The sequence below is a fragment of the Falco naumanni genome, chromosome 7, assembly GCF_017639655.2.
Source record: "Falco naumanni isolate bFalNau1 chromosome 7, bFalNau1.pat, whole genome shotgun sequence".
NCBI classification, from domain to species: Eukaryota; Metazoa; Chordata; class Aves; order Falconiformes; family Falconidae; genus Falco; species Falco naumanni.
Genome location: NC_054060.1, coordinates 5,582,834 through 5,602,563, shown reverse-complemented (window position 1 = coordinate 5,602,563; position 19,730 = coordinate 5,582,834). Strand labels below are relative to the sequence as shown.

General features: G+C 40.1%; 1 protein-coding gene across 2 annotated transcripts in view; it reads left to right on the top strand.

Annotated features, from left to right (window-relative positions):
- Nucleotides 1–454: 454 nt before the first annotated feature.
- Nucleotides 455–19,730, top strand: part of MAP2K1 (mitogen-activated protein kinase kinase 1) — a 40,190-nt gene continuing 20,914 nt past the window's right edge. The window contains exons 1-2 of one of the 2 annotated variants that reach the window (XR_005828961.1): nt 455–787; nt 18,252–18,462. Coding sequence is in view for 1 of the 2 variants with exons in the window: in XM_040601494.1 (XP_040457428.1) it covers nt 708–787; nt 18,252–18,462 (291 nt within the window). In the remaining variant the exon portion in view is untranslated. The remainder of the gene's footprint in view (nt 788–18,251; nt 18,463–19,730) is intronic. The other variant, XM_040601494.1, reaches the window with a different exon arrangement.

The following is a 19,730-nucleotide window of genomic DNA, read 5'->3' as shown; positions in this document are numbered from 1 at the left end:
TACCCCAGACGAGGCTTATGTTTTAATTACCAATGCAGTAGTTTCCACATCGGGGTACTTCAGCGATGGCATACAGGGAGATAAATGCACCGCTCCATAACCCCCCGTTCTACCAACGGGGGAGGGGGGCTCTGCGGGCAAAACGATACTGCTGGTTGGGAGCGGCTATTTTAATTAACCGCTGTGAGACTTCTCCAAAGCACAGGACAAACAACGCACAAACTTTGTCACCACGTCGCTGGCCGTGCGAGGCGGCGGGAGGGTCCCCCGCACCCCCCGCGCTGCCCGCGCCCCAGCACCCGCAGCTGCGGGCAGCGCCGTCAGGGCACGGCTCGGGGCGGCTTCTCTGCCCACAGCGCGCCTGCGCCTGCGCCCCGCGCCTGCGCGCCGGGCGGCCCGGGGGGTGCGCGCAGGCGCAGGCCCGAAGAAGGGCACATTTTGAGCCCGGGAGCTGCCCGGGAGGGAGCTGAGCGTTGCTCTGCCGGGGGAGGCCGGCGCTGGGGCGGGGGGGGGGGCGGCGGCGCGGCCGGGGTCTGGCGGCGGCAGGGGTGCCCGCCTGCTGAGGAGGCCGCCCCACGCAGCCCGCGGGGGGAGCGGCGGCAAGGGGAGCCCCCAACTTTGCTCCGCCGCAGGAAGTCCCCCGAACCTGGCTGGAGCGGGGCCGGGGCGCCTCCGTCCGCTAGCCTCTGCGCCGTCTGGGGGCCAGAATGCCGAAGAAGAAGCCCGGGCCGATCCAGCTGAACCCCGCTCCGGATGGCTCCGCCGTCAACGGGACCAGCTCCGCAGAGTGAGTGCAGCCGGTCGGGGGTGGCCGGGGCTCCGGCGGGGCTGCCCGCGCCTTGCGGCCGCCGCCGTCCTGCGTCCCTGAGGTGCGGGGCGCGGCCGCCCCCTGCCGCAGCCCTCCCGCCGGCCGGGGCGGGGGTGGGCCCCGCTGGGAGAGCGCCGGTCCCACCCGCGGAGCGGCCCCGGCCCCGCCGCGCCGGCTTCCCCTTCGGCCCTCGCTGTAAACCGGCCCGGCCTGGTTTCCAGAAAAATCAGATAGTGGGTTCCCGGGGGTGCGTGCCCCCGCCGCGGTAGCTGCTATGAGTTTCTGCAGCCGGGGAAGCGGATGGGGTCTTCGGCAATAAACAAACTTCTGTCAGACGCGCGAGGTAATTAAGCCGGGGGAAAAAATAGGGGAAAACTTGGGTAACTCTGTTCTCGTAGTCCGTGCTGGTATCCACTGAATTCCTAGATTATATAATTACCTAGTAAGTGCCAAATTACACATCTCCGATAGCGTCTTTCATAAATGCATCTGTGGGAGAAATCATATGGTAAATCACCGATTTGTAAAAAAGGCGTCCTGTGGTATTTCGGGGGTTTTTTTCTCCTTGTCCTTGGCTTTAAACCAAACTAATGCTAGTTTCAGTAAATCTGTTTTTCAGTAATTAGCACCTTGTGCTAGGTACATGAGTGAATGTTTAGAGAAACTGCTTCTGAGCTTTCCTACGTGTAACACAAACATTACATGGTACAGACGTGTGGAAGGTAGGTCTGAGCTAATCATGGGTGCACTTCTGGGGGGGGGAAGACTGAGTGTTGGGTTGTTACAGGCTGCTTGTGGTCCTGGGTGAGCGTGGTGGCTCCAGCTGTGCAGGTACAGTGCCAGCACCTTAAAGTGGTGAGGTGTCATAAGAGGTTTTTCTTTGAGGTTAACAGGTTTGTGTTCGCCGCTTAATTTTTAGATTAAGGTGATGGGCTAGCTCTTAACTGAGCCTTGAAACAAAAGAAGGATGTGTCTTGGAAGAACAGATTCTTGCCCCTGTATGGTTAGTTCGGTCTTCTCTTGGGTATGTAAACTGAGCTCTCATAAGCTGGTGTACCACCCTGACAGAGGGTGTGCGAGACAGAACTGCAGTGAGACGTACAAGGCTTGGGCTGTAAAGTGCTGTGCATGTGTCATTGTTGCCACATTTTCAGACAGGCTCCGATCTCGTTTAACCACCCAAACACCTTAAAAAAAAAAAAAAAAAAAAAAAATTCAGCATCTAACAGCTGTGACATTTCTAGCAAACTCTTTTGATGATTAACTGAGAGATGAGCTGTTTAAAAACTATTCTTTGGCAGGAGTTACTGATTGTATCTAAGCATTATGATCTGAATATTATGCAGTTTTTGTTCTGGATTGATGGGGGGGAAAATACTATTTTTATATTTGCCTGTATAGCACTTTCTAGTTTATTTTCTGCAAGGTAGTTGGGGATATGTTGATTTAGTCTTCAGGGATCCCTACTGCATATTAGTCTTGTGTTCTCAAATAAATCAGATGTACCTATCACTTGCTGATTTTAGCACCTGAAGTTAATCACCAGACATGCAATATATTAAATATTGTGTTTCTTCACTCAAGAAATGTTAAGTTTAAATCACCTTTGTATGTCTGATACTCATTTACTTGTTGGAAACCTTTGGAAATTCATGGGAATGTTGAATCTTGTTTACTTTGAATTATCTTGCTCCGTTTTCTCTTTATGTTGATTTGTTTGGCATGTGTGTCTCCTAGACTTCTGCTCTTTGTCCTATATAAGACCTTATACTCAGCTTTTGCCAGGTTTAGAGATTGTCAAGTATTTCTAAAAGAAGTAGCTTAGTGAAAGTAAATCCAGCAATCTGTTGTCCTATAAAAAGCCAGAATTAATTAATCATGGAAATATCCCCTCATCCTGCTAATATTAAATCATCATTGTGAAAGATTTCAAATAGCAAAAAATAGTTGCATCAGAGTTTGGAAATGTTTTTGGAATTAAATTGAAAACTTTTTTCTTTTCTTCATCTGTAAGATTGTTTCTTTTTTCCCCCCCCTCTCCTGCTTTGCGCTTTTTTTTTTTTCTCCTTTGGTTACTGCTTGGAATCAACAGTAGAGGTGTTTGTCAGCCTGTATACATTCTCAAGCGTTTCAAGTATGCTATGCATCTGTGGGCTACCATATTAACACTTTTCTAAAGCTCTGTTCCTGGTATAATGGAATTTTGGCTAGGTGAGTCTCCAGTTACTCATTTGCTTCCACTGTATACGAACCTGTCACTTTGCAAATGATCTTGGATGCTTCCCTGTTCTTTTTCAGAGGAGAGAACCTCTCAAGAGAAAGAATGAAATAAACCTCTGAATCGTTATTTTACTTAGCTAGGTGATATGATTACCATCTGTAAATGCATGAAGGACCTAAACATCCAGAAGGAAGTAAGCTATTTAGGCCCAAAACCCAATGGATATATATTGGCCATCAGTAGTTGTACATTGGCATTCAGAAACTTCCTAGCTGTCATGGTGGAAAGTTCTAGAACATATTGTGACGGGTATTTGATCCCCAGAATCTCTTGCTAGTTGTAAAACACTGAAGCTTAATACTTTGAGGAATGAGAACATATGATACTTTGACTTCCTGGCAGAAAGGAAGGGGAAAGGGAGGAAATGAAAGAAGAAGGGGCTGGGTGATTCAGGATGTTGTGCTTTCTATTCATGTCTTGCCCTCCATCTTCATCCTTGGTGATAGGAACTCATTGACTAGAGTAAGAGAAAGCTTATAGCGTGAGGTGTAGGGCTTTAAGAAGTATGCATAAGAGGCCTGGTTTTCACCTGCTTGATGCTTCCCCCCCTTTTTTCTTTTTTTTTCCCTAGCAAACTTGTATAAAGGAGAGTTAGAGTACTTGCAATTTGAATATATGTATACCAAATATCTTAATGAAAATTTCACAATATTTTTCTCTGACAGCAGGTTTTGTTATTTGTAGTGGTTAATTATTTGTACAGGATGTTGTGGTTCTCTCTAGGGCCATCCAAATCCCTAGCTACCCTGCTGGACAATAGAGACAACTTAATGAAAGATTTTCCTGTGCTGTGAGCTTCACTTCTGTTTTTGATGCTTCCCGCTGAAAAGCAGTTGCATGGAGTCGAACCTGTGCTGCTGTTCTTGAGCTTTGTGTTGCTTCATATTGTCAGAATGAAACAAAGATGACGTTGGCCAGCTGCAGGCTTAATTTTATTCTGCTACTTTTGGAGCTGCAGTTACACCTGTGCAAAGATTTTGCAGAGAAAAATCGGGGCAGGGGGAAGAACACCAAACAAACCTGAAAGAAAATTAATAAAAGGAATACTTCTCATTTGACTGAACGTGCTCAGATAGTTTGTTTTTATAGCCAGAAGAAACAAGAACAAAATTTCCACTTTCTGTTCCTTTCAAACCTCTCACTCCCCGTCCCGTTGAATATCTGACTGCTGTTACCCAATTTCTGTCTTCCCTAAATCCAAACTAGACCCAGAATGTGAAGCAGAAGCTCCACAAAGGACCAAGGGGTAGGTGTCAAGATAATGCCACTTCCTGTATTACAGTACCTTTTTTCTTCATGTGAAAAGAAAGTTGCTTCATGTCATTCTTTAATTGTCTTTACAAAAAAAGTAAGCGAAGGATCATATTTATCTTGAGAAAGGTAATTTAATATAAGATGCCAGTGAAGATAAGGTACAAGTGGATTTTTAGGTTGCTGTAGGTATTCCACTAAATGCTGGATAAGGACGTGTATCATCCTATGTACAGCCTGTGCTGAAACAGATGTTCCACTGTCTTGTCTCAAATAGTATTTTATATTGAGGTGCATAGTGTTTGTGTGGATTTTTGATTTTATTTCCTGGGTGAAAACATAATATTAAACAGCCACCTAACGATTCTCTTGCATAGCAGAACAGAATTAAGGTACCTTATTGTTTTCCAACTTCGGTCTCTTGCTTTCTTTGATGCACTAGTCTTATAATGGCTCATCACTGAACGCTGGAACAGCTGACGCTATTAGTAATACATTATGAGCCTGTCAAACTCTTACTGATTTTTAATTTTTTTGTTGTCTTAAACAAAAAAATTATCAAGCATCTATTTGTCTCTCATTAAATATAAATTTTAATTCAAATCAAATATCTAAACGTGATTAATTTACTTAAACTGCTTTTAACTGAGATGGCACAAAAAGCAAGACTTCCGTAGTTAGTCTTATAATTTTTAAAAAAAATCGGTACTTTTTTATTGATCAAAACTTATTGTCTAAAAGTTCGAGTGCATAATGAGCTTTGAAGTGTTGCACTGATCTTAGGAAAGTGTATTAAAACTTACTAGTTAAAATGCCCATGTCCAGAAGTGCACATATAGGGGAAAAAAAAGTTGATTGAGCCTGTGCCTTGAGATCCTAAATTATATTTAATGAGATAGAATGTCTTGGCCTGTAATGTAGACTATATTCACAGCCTGTTGTAACTTACTTGAAAGAGTGTAATAGTCAATACAACATATTTTGTCATAGAGCACAACAATCCAACAAGCCACCAAATGAGCATTATAATTATTTTTTTTTAGTTCATTTGTCTACATTGGAAGAGTTTACTGCTGCAGTTAATGCCTATTAATGTTTGTCACTGCTTAAAACTCATAATTACAGAAAGAGACTCTTTCTGGTTGCTTTTCCTGTACATCAGTTACACTTGAATATGTTTACAAACTAACTGCTCTAAAGCCTTACCTTTTACCTTGACTCATTAAATAAAGACAACTTCCCTGTCTCTGGTATTATAACTTGAATCTTCCAGAAGTGCCTGGGACTTTGATTAAATATAAAAATGAAATAATTTTTTTTCAAATTGAGTGCCACTGACTTTTTTTTGTTGTACAAGCATTGACATTGAGAAGGTGGTTGGGACTGAAATGTCCTTTTCCCCTTGTTCTGTTTAAAGAATTACAAAGTATACAAACTGTGTATGTGTTTTAGCAACAACCAGTGTCTTCCCAGATCAAGCTTCAGCTACCATCTCTGCTCTAGGAAGATGGGGCCAAGCAAATCTTAAATGTGACGCAGCGAGGTATACTGTGAGGCAGAATGAGCAGAGTAAGATTATATTCTTGGCAAGGAGGAGTGAGGATGGTATGAAAAAAGGCTTCTGGTTTGTGTTTAGTTAGGTAAAAATGTAAACAAAAAAAGTAGATAGTGGCGTTTGCATCTTCCTTTAGTATTCTCTAAAGAACTAGATTTATGAGAGGAACTTAAGAAGGTACTGTCTATGGGTCTTTTCCACCTTAGGAACTATTTTTTTCAAAGGCCTGAAAGTCCAACTACAACTGTGAGTGGAAACAGGTCATGAGGCATGATGATGTTATTGGTGGTCCTTATGCTCATGACGGGCAGTTCTGGGTTTTCTTTTGTAAAAACTTTGCATTTATAGTACATCTGTGCCTTAGAACTGTTCAAACCAAAGAGTAATTTTGTAGAAATGGATGACTGGCAAGTTCCAATCACAGGTTAAGAACTGTGGTGTTAATTTGCTAGCTTTTTCTTGATGTTTCTTTCAGTTTGCTCTGTTTACATTGCATTTAAAGAAGCCCCTGAATGGCTGGCATGACCTCTGAGTACAATTGCCTGTATTTGATAGTCAAAGAAGAACTTGGGCGTTATGCAAAACTGGTTTGAACTTCAATTTATATTACAAATTGCAAAATAAATAGTTGCTTGCTTACTATGCATCTTGCAATTTTCATGTTTTCCAATATCTTTCTCAAGGGAACTTCACTTTGGGCTTTTTAGGAGTAGAAAGGGGGATTATCTCCCATCATCTGTAGTGTGGTTTTGGGGTTTTTTGTCTTTTAAGTTGGCATTGCGGAGTAGCATGAGGGAGCAGCAGAACCAGTGGACTGTTTCCCCATAGACCTTGTTCCAAGAGGATCTGTCCTCCGTGAAGTGATTTTTTTTGTGAGTTTTCTTGGGTGTGAGTTTAGATTAAATGGAAGGAAGATTTTCAGAGTTCTTAATTTTAATGCTTGCTGGGTTGCTTCTGCCTTTGTTCTGGGGAGAGTTTTTTTTCTTTCCTTCTAAAACCACAAAGTCTCTGAGGAGGGGCAGCTGTTCTATGGAATTCTTTTGGCTTCAGGGGAGCTTTGGACCTGTGTGTAGTGTTCAGGAAGATTAGATCCTGGAATTTTATTGACAGATCTGGCAGGACTGCGGTTGCATTGAATATGCATGTGGAATTACTGCGACTTTGTAAATATTTTTAAGAAAAAAAAAAATCAGAAACTTGTTTTCATCCCCCTACTAATGAAGGATTAACCAAGTGTACAAATACATGTGGAATGAGAGAATGCATTTTAGTCAGGCAATCGTAAATGCTAGGTAATTCCAAGGAAACTGTGAGCTTTTTGTTATTCACTAAATCTTCCAAATTTAGATTAAAACATGCTCATAGCATTCTCCTTAAATGTGCATGAACTTGGCATAGTCCTTCATTGAATTATAAATAGGGTTTTAATAATACTTAAGAAGCTGGTAGAACATATGATCTGTTACAATAGTGACAAGTAAGAGCCTGCATCACCTTATTGACTTCCTATATTATTTCTGGATGAGGGTGCTGAAAAAATTGATAATGAAGTATATGCGACTAGTATAGAAATCAATGCAAGTGGCAAATCGACCTGTGCTGTTTTCTTACCTGATAAGCAGCTTTTCGTTTACAATTATGGATGTAGGAAAGATTTTAAGATACTTAATGCTGAGGTGACAGTAAATAACAAATCTTTGAGTACATAACAAATGTTACGTACTTACATGTATGTTTAAATATAATGATAGGAATGGAGGTATACTTTAGTTGTTATGGTGTCTTTTTTTCTGAAAAGCCTAAACCATTTAGGACAGTTAAATAAAAACTGTGTGTAAAACTATATGTTGCTGTATTCCAATGAAATGAAAGGTAAGGGGAGTGCAGGCTGTAAATAGGATCCAGCCACTTTTCCTTTTCTGACCTTTACGACATCCATTCTGCAGATAATTATGAAGATGTGATTTCACGGTTAAACAGGTGCGGAATCCTGCACCTTCTGAAGAAGTCCCTTCCACTCTTTGCTGTGCCTGTGGCTTCATGATGCTTTTTTCTTGTATTAACTTGTACAGTGAGTCAGATGTGCATACGGATTTGAGGACTTACCCACCAAAGAAGCCTAGGTTAGTTTTTGGAGGGCTGCCCTCTTCTGCTCACAGCAGCATTGATGTAGCTGCACAGTGAACTTAATCAGAGGAGTAATCTGGCTGAGAATTTGCAGTACTTTTTAGTTAACTTTTAAATGAGTCTGTTACCCAAATTGGTTGCTTAGGAATGAATGGCTAGGGGTACAAGTAAGGCAGAGCCACCTCCTCTGGCAGGAGTCCAGGCTTTTGCAGGATGAAGTGACAGTATACTTGGAACCTGAGAGATACTACTGAGATATGTTGAAATTCAGTAATTACAACAATGAGTAGCACTTTTTTTTAATTGAATAGTCTCAGATCTTTCTCAAGAGGAATGGATTACCTCTGAGACCTTGCAGTATTACCTGGTCACCAAAGAAGACTTAAAAAAAAAAAAAAAAAAGGTTGAAAGGGGCTAGGTAAACCAAGTATGTAGCTGAATTATTTATTTGGCATAACAGTGCTACTGTTGTTAATCTGAGCAAAGAGTCTTTGCTTTAGCACTAGCTTAAAAAAAAGGGAAATTATTGGGAATTTACATGAGACAGGTTATTTCAGTGGATATTGACTATTTCAGTGTATACAAGAGAAGCATTGTGACATGAACTGAGGAAGGAATTTTCTTTTATGTATGGTAAACCTAGATGTTTCCTTTAAATTATTAAGTTCTAAATCTTCCAGTAAAAAAGGCTTCCCCCACCCCTTCTTGCCTGTGTTACCCTTTTTACAGCTGCATTTGTTCTCCCATAATAGCCCTGGGGATTGACTGGGATTCGTAAAGTGTACAGATTCCACTGCCAAAGCACAAAAATGTGTCTTTGAGGAAGCAATGTTAGTTGGCAGCATTGTTGCTAGCTTGCTGAATTTTTTTGGAAACAGGTTCTTTGCTTCCTTTGAAAAAAAAATTTAAAAAATGAAGTAATCTTTGGAAGAATGGAATATATATTTTTTAAACTTGCTAATGTGTTGGTAGAAATTACTAATCAGATGACTTCTGATTTGATGTATGTTCAATATTACTTGGACAAAATCTTGATTATACTTTGGAATGAATGTGCAAGGCTTTCTGCCAGTTAGTGCCCACAGGAGTTGAGCAACTGGGAAAGACTAATTCACTGCTCAGTATCTCTTTGCAAACATCTGTTGAGAAGCTGTTGGCATCCTGAGCCTTGTCTGAACAAGAGGAGAGTTGAATTCCAGCAGAACATCTACCTACTGACATGCTCTTTTCAGCTGGATTTGGTCGCCTCACAAGCACCCAGTGGAAGGAGGTGTAAAGTGGTGTCCCTGGCTGGGTGACACATGCAAGAGGAGTAAGGACAAAAGCAGATTGTTTTACTTTACACCCTCAGAACTGGGGCAGAGATATTCCAGTAGTGTGTGATTCTTTGGATGAACAAATATCTTAAAAATCTACTTGCGAGTTTTTAAAACGAACTGTTGAAAATTCCTGGCAACTCTTCTTTCTTTCAGTGTTGTTTTTACAGCTCAGCATTGTTCTGTGTTTTTCTAGAACTTTTTTCGATGTGGTGGGAAGATGAATCAGCAGATATAATGTAGCAAATATAATAATTGCAGAATACATTTTTTGGGAAAATTATTCTGTCTGGGTATAGATGTGTGTGTTTATATGTCTTGGTACAGTCTATACATATATTAAGTAAAAATTATTAATTTATTCCTCTAAATGGCTATACTGGCAAATGTTCTCTGTTATGCAGTCCCTCCATTTGAAATACAGGCAAGGATCCAAACCTTCCATCCATGGCTTTTATCTCAGTCCCAGTTACGGAGGTTTTGTTGTATATTTTCAACTGCACGTTCTGGCAATTTTCTTTCCCAGTCCCTGATGTATTGACTGCGGCTTTTGATGAAGTTTGTGATCCTGTGCTCCTTGCTGAGCTCTTGCACAGAAGGCATCTCAGTTCTAATCCCAGCTTTTTCATGGGCCTTGTAAACTGATACTGTAACTTCATCTTTCTTACTATCGTAGTCTCTTAAAAGCTGTGTATCCACCACATAAGGGAGTTGTGAAGATACTGTTACCATTACTACTGCACCTGTTCATGCCTTGTTTTTATCATTAATTTTAACACACAGTTCAGAGAAAAACAATGGAAAAGCAGGACTTTATAAATAAAAGTGTTGGCAAAGTCAGAATTTTATAACTTCTATTTATCCTTTGTGTTGTGTTTTAAATACACAATAAATAAGTTCCTTTTTCTGTCTGTAAGGAAGTGTTAATTGCCCTGTGGTTTACTTGTTCTGGTTGTGTTTAGTGCTGGCTAGGAAAAGTCAGTGGTAGGTGCACAGATACTTATGAAAGGAGGATTGAAAACTTGGATTTCTGGTTCTGGAGGTTTGGCTTTTGAATTTCTTAATTTGAGATGGCAGAGTTCATTTGTGGCAAACTTTGAATTCAGTGCTACAGTAAGTTCTAAGGAGGCCTTTTAATTGAGGGGGGGGGGGGGGGGAACCTTCAAAAAACCACACCCTAAGACCAACAAAACTTATCAGTTGCATTGTTTAGCCACAGAGCTAAATCTGTGAAAGGGGTGCCTGAGCCTGCCACCTGGGATAAAGGGCTGTAACTCCAAGTGGTGGCTGGGAACAGCTGCAGAGAAATCTGGTAGGAAGAGGCACCGCGGGTGTGAATCTGTTAGCTGTCCATTTGTGCTACGGCATCTGTGGCTTGACTCTCTTGGGTGAACTGTCTTCAGTTCAAACACGTTCTTTGGCATGCTTTAGCTTATTTAAGAAAAAAATAGTCTGAAATGTTTAATGGGATGGTGTTTAGGCTAAAGTAAAAGAGGAAGCTTAAAGCAAAGATTCCTACCCAGCAGCTCAGCCCATAAGGAGTTTTTGAAGTTAAGTTTTCCTATTGATTGGAGACTCAACACAAGACTTGAAGTTGTATTGCATATTTCTTCTTCAAAGTATATGCTTTTCAGCTCCAGAAACGTGAGAATTCTTAAATTGAATTAGTCTAGCAGGATACTTTTTTGGATAGAGCAATACTTTTCTAATAGTTTTATTTTACATACTGTTTACGAAGAACCAGATCGTAATCAAATTGCCTCTTATTCTTAATGGGTAACTTTTTCTGGCAGTATTAAACCTCAAAATATGCCTTGCCATGTCTTATTGCATCATGAAAGTGAAACTGTATTTTCAGATGTTAAAATTCATGCTAGAACGAGCAGGTGTGTGGGGCAATCGTATACCACCTGCATTTAAGGGTTGCTTATGAAGGACCTCTAACATGTTGCCAGGATTGGAAATAAGCAGGAATTGAAAAATACTGGGGGTTTTCCCAAACAAGACACCTTTGCACTTACAATGAGCTTAGATATTTTTGAGTTTTTAACTGCAAGTTTGATGAGACTGCACTGAAGTTAGTCCAGACACAGACACACCTGTAAGTGTGCAGTAAGCTATGAGAGTACTGTAATTACGTTTATCTTACGTGCTATTTTGTGAACTGATCTTTGTTAAAGGAAAAGTTAAATAAATTTGTCTTATTGCCCAGGTTTGGTACAGTCATACAAAATACTAGTCTGTCTCTTCAAAACCACAGAATGTCTTCATGTTCCTAATACTTTATTTCAGCTCCCTGATTGAGGTGGTTCATGGAAATTATGTAGTGAACTGCCTACTTTCTTCTCTAAATTGACAGCTGTGTAGGCTTGGGGAAAGCATTACTGTCACTGTTCTGGAAAACAACTCCCAAGCCTGTATCCTCATGTGACAGTAGATCTGAAAGTGAATGTACTTCTTTATGCTTTCACTCATACTAATTGTTCAGCTTGCAAAACTGATAGTAATAACTTTGAACAACTATTTGACAAGTTACTGTTAAAGACTTATCAGACTTTTTTCCTTCTACTGCATTTTTTTTCTTCTCTGTAAAGTAGACTTCATGGTTGAGTACAATTCAATGTAGCCCATAGGGTTGAGTATATGATTAACATCACTAGTGTGCATTCAAAAATTCTCAAAGATTTGGACTATTATTAGTCTGAATTAAGAGTAACGATTTATTTTCTGTTTTTGTTATATCATGTACTAGCAGACTAAAAGTAGCATTTTTCTTCTCATTACTGGTTCAAAGAGAGCTAGTATGCTCTAAAATGTTAATGCATCTCTGCCAGGCGCCCTTTCTTCCGTGCTGGGGTGGCTGCCCCCAAAGTCACAAACTGAGAAGTCTCTTCCTGCCTTCTGCCCACCTTTGTGTATAGGGTGAGAGCACTCTGCAGAACCCGTTGCTCCTCCCTGCCCAACCTGCGTGTAGGAAATACGGGTTTGCTCGATATCCCCAAACGCACTAATATGTATCTACGTTGCCTACCTGTGTGAGATACACACATGTTTACAGTGGTTATAAATCACAGGGGATTTGATGTTTAATAAGAAAGTCTGAAAAAACCTACAACCAAACCTTAAGGGAATAGTATGATACTCAGAAAGTGACCTGGTAACCTGGGAAGTGATGGTACTTGTGATGTAGCTTATCCTGTGCATCGCTGGGAAGCAGAGAACAGAACGTGTACACCAGCAGTAACTAGAGGTGTTGCTGTGTACTGACTTTCCTTTGTTGTTGTTACCACCCAGTATTTTTTATCTAAGCATCTGCTTCTGGCTGTTGTTATGAGGTAAGGTACTGGGATAGGTGAGATGGTTCTGAAGGTCTTAGATGAGTGCCCATACAGAGGGGGTGGCACTGAATCTGAAAAGCTCCCAGCATCCCGTGCCGTGATTCTCCTCAGAAAACCTTTCTCCCCTCTGTGATATTCTGCAGACTGGCTGCAGAAGGGGTGGATGTGCCTTCCCCCAGGATGTCAGATTGCAGTTGTCTTCCTGCCTCTAAACCGGGGATGTTGCAAAGTGTAAACTGCCAGTAGCAGAGGTGAAGTTTCTCTGCACACATCAGAGGGTCACTGTTTTGTGGGGAGGTGGGCTGTGTTTGTGTGCATTCAGTAGGAGACCACGCTGATTCTGTTCTGTAACTGAAGTCTAAAAAAAAAAGCAGAAGTGCTGTGTGGCTAGGAGGACACTGCACTTGTCAGCATACTTGCTTGCGTACAAAAAGGAAGAAGTGGTGTTGACTTATGAATAGGAAATATCCTACCTGATCAAGTGTGGGTGGGGATAATTCCTCCTCTAGAGCACCTGGTGCTGCACTTGAGCAGGGGGAACAAAAATTTGTCCCGAGTGTGCATCTTTAACTTTCCATTTAGTCTGGAAGAGATACCTTGTAATAACTGCTGGACTTCAGATACAATTAAGACGGTATGCTTTCTTCTTTCTGCTAGCTGAGTAAGAATGTATTTATTGATAGCCTGTGAAGCTACACTGTTCCTTTAACAAATGGAGAAAACAGCACTGACCTCCCCCTGGCTTCATTCATATGATCACATTACGAAAGCTGGATTCTTTCCCTAGTGCAATATGTTTAGTATGTGCTTGGCTGTAAAACTGATGGCAATAAATTAAATGATAACCTATTGCTTTAGAGTAGTGCTTGGAATAGTGAAGCACTGAGGTGATTTGATGATTTCCTGCTTTGATGGAACTCTGGCAAAGGCATAGCACTTTGACAGTGAAAAAACAACTCCAAGACTGCAGCAGGTAATGGTTATGAATTTTAATAGGAATCTTTGTCTCCAAATAAAAGTTTTATATAAGATTAACTACTAGTGCTCCTTTTGGAGGCAGACATGAGCACACTCGTGTGCTGCTACTTTTAGCTGCCAAAGCTTCCTTAACGTTTTTATGGTGTTCTAGTGATGAACTGACTTAAGCATTCCCTCTTCTGTATTTCATATGTGTTGATTTAGTGTCATTTGTAAAACTTGGTGTGCAGTAATTTACTTATCCACCTATTCCTGTATGTGCTTTGCACTGCATCTTGGCTGTGATGTTTTTATGTGGTGAGGGTCCAGATAAGTCATAGTTATTGGTCAAGGGATAGTATTCTTATGGTGGTCTGAGTTCAAAACAAAAACTACTGAAGTCCTGCCTCCTAGAAATACTGAGAGTAATTACCACCACCAGTTTTGATGATACAATTATTCTTTTGTTTTAACTATTCACATTTTAAGTTGATTAAAATTTAGTGCTTCAAGCAAAGGATCAGAATGAAAAAAAATTAAATCTATCCTGTTGTCTGTCATTCAATTATCATAAAACTAACGGGAGATGTTACTTACATTCTGAATAGTAATTATGACAATGCATTTATTGGGTTAATACTTTCACAAAAACTCTTCATATTAATTTACAGTTAGAGAATTGGCTGTGAAAAATTCAAGTGAGATCTGAGAACTTCATTGCTGTCATTGTCTTGCACATCACTGCAACTAATGAAGGTTGTACTGTATGATCTTAGAACATTCTGGTGATTTTTGCTGGTGGCCACATTCTAGATGGAGAAATGTGATGTACTGAGATTCATGGGAGAAATACTTTTCCATCTGTGACACTCTTTGGAATCTTCTGACTAGTGTTTGAGCAAGGACCCCAATAATAATTCATACTTTCAAGCAAGGGCATGCCAAGTTTATTGAGGGGAGGAAATAAAAAAGCTTTATACAGATGTATGTAGACTAACGTAGATGTGATAAATGCTATCCTAGCAAATTTTTTTGTTACTAAAGCTGTCAGCATGATCGAGTGTTTTGTTTCATCACACTAACATTTTGTCTGGTCTAAGGCAGGTGCTCAAGCATCTCTGTGTTGTCTCTAAACCTAGAAAACCCCTTCTGCTTCAGAGGAAAAACTGAATAGTGTTTGGGTTTTTTTTCTTCAAAACAGACCAAGAAAAGCATGTTATGTCCTGTTTCTATGTCTCCAGTTTCTTTATTTTTCCAGATGAGTAGTCCTACCTTCTTCAGCAATCCCAAAAACGACAGCAAGCGCCTTCTCAAAACTTGCAGATAAAGATAATTTTTTGCTGTGACTTACTGGACCAAATTTTTCAAAGGAAACTGAAATTTTCTGTAAAGTTAGATTTTTTTTGGGGGGGGAGGGGAGAGTTTTGTTCCATTTTGGCATTACTTCCATATGCAAACTTGAGAGAGCTAAAGGTGTTGCTTGCTGAGTTTCTCTGAAAATGTGGCCCTATATATCAAAAGGGCATTTAATATTGAAATATTACATTTAGGAGCTTCATATATTTGTATTTCAGAGATATTTAACTTAATTCAAGAAAACTGTGTCTGTGAAGTTATTTGGATGTTCCTTCAAAATCTGCTGTATAGCCTGAATTGGCTTGGCTTCTTTTGAAAGACGTCCAGGTAGTGGATGCTGAGCTCTTTTCTACGTGGTCCTGACTCCTTTAAAGCAGTGATACAGAATAGTAGGTTTGTCTCTGCAAAAGTCACATCCAATAAAACTGCCTCATTGATTATGTTTTGCACGCCATATGTTCTGAGCAGTGATGATTTTGATATAAGCACAGGGTAAAAGCAGGTAAAAGGTACTATTGAGAGAGTTTATTTTTGAGTAATGTGACCTATGAAGTTGCTCTGCTCCTAATACAGAGAAATAATTGAAGGATACTGTCTTGGTAGCGGCCCTAAAAATTCCAGGAATCTCTGTTACCCATTTCTGCTAGTTGTGTATGGTTTTATAGAATAAAGAAAAACAATCTGTACTCCCTAAAAATATCAGTTTAACATACTGTGCTCAAGAGAAAAACACTGAATTTATGTATCTGTCAAGTGTGTGTAGAAAGCTTTCTGTTCAAGCCCACTACAGGAGCGAACCACCTGAGCAAGCCGGCGGCGCGTTCCTGGCCTCACAAGTCACGCACTAGAGCACTTCCCCAGGAGGCAGTCTGGCGTGGGGAGCGTATCGGAGTGCTGTACTGGCAGAGTTTGCCAGCCTATCTTCTTTGAAAAATATGAGTTCTGTCTTTTCATGACAGTAAGGTAAAAGACAGAGTTTGTGTCTGGTGTTCGTTGTTCCAGAGTTTATTGCAGGAAAGTAAGGGGTGCTTAACTTTGCTCCAATTTTTATCTTGCAATCAGAGTGTAAGAAGAGCTAGTTCAGCTGCGTCCTAGAAAAGACACATGTTACTTTGACTTCAGGCTAGGATTTGTTTGTTTTACTGGGCACATTTGAGGGGGGGGGGGGGAAAGAATCCAGTGATTAATCTGCTTTCTGTTTTGCATTTAGAAATCAGATTTCAAAACTGTCTTTCTCTTAATGGCTTCTCCTTAAAACGGATTCTGTAAGTCAGATTAACTTAAATGTTCTTATAAGCTGTGCTTATCTACACAGGGAAACTTGTCATTGTGGATACTCTAGGATATTTGTTGTATGATTATATTCCAGTGTAATCATACTGGTATAAAGCATGGTACAAGGACAGAAATAAGAGTATGTTTCTCTTTGCAGGATAGTCTGAAAATGGACTATGTGCACCAAAATGCAATGATTTTTATACTAAGATAGTGAGTTACGGTAGTATAACTACAGTAGAATAAGTACATAAAAATTTACAATGTAAGACTGTTCTGGTTTTGAACAGCTTTGCCAAATTATATTGCCCAGGGTGAGTGTTTGTGAAAATTGCTCACACATGTTGCCTGGTAATCTTTACGCTTGGACTGTTAAAACATCAAAATAACAGACTGAACAGAACTCCCCTTTCCATCAGGTGTCATTCTGTTTCCTCTATTTAGCTCTTCTAAGCTTTATAACTTTCTAAGTTAGCTTAGCAATTGCATCCTGTCCAATATTTAAACTGATAAATGAAGTAGGAGTACATCATCACTTGAACTTTCATAGTGATTGTGTAGTAAGAAAAAGCTGTCAATATTTATATTATTTCTGTTTGCGTTGTTTAAACCCTATGTACAGTCAGACCAAGTTTGTTATCCTGCCTGGCAGTGCAGGCTGTCTAATAAATGAGCTGAGGGTTTCATCCTCTAATTTTGTCTTCCTCTTGAGTCTGGGGCTTACCTGTCATTGCTTCTTGGAGCATCAACCTTGTATCTTCTCAAATGACTGGCACTTTATGGGGCTTTCAGGGGAGATCTCTTGTACAGCATGTTTTGAAAGTGGGCATTTTATGAAGTGATGAATAGAAATAGGGTGGGTTTTTTTATTATTGGTGTTGAGAGTTTTTTTTGATAATGGAAAGTGATTTAGGCTCTGAAGAAGTAGTTTCTGTTCCTCAAGTTTTTCATCCTAGCAACACTGTTACTCCCTAGGAACATTGCATTAAGTTTTGCTAAGCAGAACAGCTATTTGCTGTTTAAATATTTACTCTTGCAGCAACTTACTGTTGCAGCTGAAAGCAGGAAAATTTTAAATGAGCTTTTAAGCTGTTACATTATTGGAATTAAGTGTTTCCATAGGATCTGAAGTTTAGTTATTAAAAAAAAGCCTCTTCCTGGGAAACTGAACCTCTGCCTGGAATCCCAAATTTAACTACTGTGGAAAGTTTTGTGTTTCTGGTTTGTATTTCCTAATAATATTAAATCTAGGTTTCTAGTAGATGTGCCCGAAAAGAAAAAGGAAGCTTAAAGCCTTTGGGCTGTTGCTTTTCCCCAGTTAAACCAAAAAAACCTCGAACAACCAACGCCCCACCCTGCACCCTCACAAAAAGACAGAAAAACCAAACCAAAACAAAAAAAACACCACCGACAATGACAAAACCCCACAGAAAAGTCCGTGTTTCTAGTGGCTGTATTTTTTTAATACATGTTTGTTTGGCTGTGGTTGCTAACTTTGTCCTGATATGTAAATGAGAAGCTTCTGAATGGATTATTAGTTACACAGTTATATGAAAATCAGTAGATAAAACATTTAGACAAACTCTGTAGGAAATTACAACATTATTCTTGAAAATGCGAAAGTAAAAATAGTGATGTGCTGTGATTCATGAGATCTCTGATCATAAGTGCTGAGTCATTAAGCCACTCCCATAGGTAGTGAAACTTAACATGCATGAATTGGGACAGAACCTCAAAGATGGGGAAACTGGGTATCATCTGTTCGTATCTGCCATTTTTCATCTGAATAAAATACTGTTTACTTAAATCAGAATTCCAATAATATGTCTCATGGGGATGACTGTGCATGTTGGATCCTTCTAGATATATATAGGTGCAAACATGTGGATTTAATCTGACCTCAGTGCTCTGTTGCTCTTTCTTTTGCCACACTGCTGGGTACACTCAAACAGCTTAGTAACAGAGCTGTTCTTTCTGTGTTGTACAGGACAAATTTGGAAGCGCTTCAGAAGAAGCTGGAAGAACTGGAGTTGGACGAACAGCAACGAAAGCGCCTTGAAGCTTTCCTTACCCAGAAACAAAAAGTTGGAGAGCTGAAGGATGATGACTTCGAGAAGATCAGTGAGCTGGGAGCAGGAAATGGTGGTGTGGTCTTCAAAGTATCTCACAAGCCTTCTGGTCTCATAATGGCAAGAAAGGTGAGTGCCTAAAAATAGGAATTTAGGGGTTACTCTTATAAAGGAGGCTGTCTTCAATGAAATACAGTGACTTTATTTAGAGAAGTAAGTGGTGTTAACACAAGAACATTACTAATGCAAACTTTCACAAAAGTTGTGTTTCAAAAAGTAGGAAAGGTTGCATTTGCTTATGCTAAACTTCCCAGATTTTCGGAAATTGTTCCATATGTTAGTAATTAAAGCATAGGCATTCATTCCCCCCCCCCCCCCCTTTTTTTTTTCCATTTTGACAATACTATCTTTTCAGGTGAGTATATGTCTTTGAAAGAAAATGTTGTAGACTCTATAGTGAGTAGAAGGCCTAAAAACTTGCTGAAAGGTATAAACTAGAGAAAAGGGATAATACCTTGTATTCTGGGCCGTAAGTTCAGAGGAATGGAAAAGATATCACCTGTCCTAAGATCTTCCTTCACAGCTGTAGACCAGAAAAGGGCCTCTAGATGATACTGGAAAAAGAAAACTCAAAAAAACTGAGAATGAAGAATGCATTGGAGTACAGTGACATCTCCTGTTCTATAGTTTCATCATGGGGTGCTGGTGGCTTCTGTACAAAAAGGTGCTTGCCCTTCTGGTGAGATTATTTTGCAATGATTCAGCTTTATGCTTTACAACTAATAGTGGTTGTGACCTAGTTTGTAAGAGAACTGAGATTTATTTTTTTAAAACTGAAATAGCTTGATGTTTTAATTCTCATTTTGTTTGTGAGGAGCTTTTGCTTTCTCTCAATGTCCCTCAGAACCAAGTATAGTAAGGGAACATGCATCTCTGATACTGGCTGATTATTTTCATTAGGACACCTCATACCTCTTCCTTCCAGAAGCAAAACTCATTGCCCAGGTGGCACTTGTTTACAAGGCAGTGTGCCAGCACGTATGTCATTGTACTGCAGCGGGTGAGGTGGGAGGCAGGTGACTGTGGTTCACCCAGCCTTTCAGAGGGATAAAACACAGGTTGTGCTCAAATCCCAGATTGCATTGTTATACTTCTGTGTTTGTAAATTCAGAAGTTGAAAGAGTTCAGGTATCTCTTTTTCTTAAGAAGACACGGTTATCTTCAGCAAAACTAAAGGCAAACGTGCATGTACTAGTTTTAGAATAAACCATGCTCAGTACACTGACAGTTTGAAGAGAAGCAAAGAAAAATGCCCATTTTTGAGGTGTGAGAATTTAAAAAAAATATGCAAATCACTGAGGTTTTCTTCAACTAACTCAATTTAATTGATTTTTTTT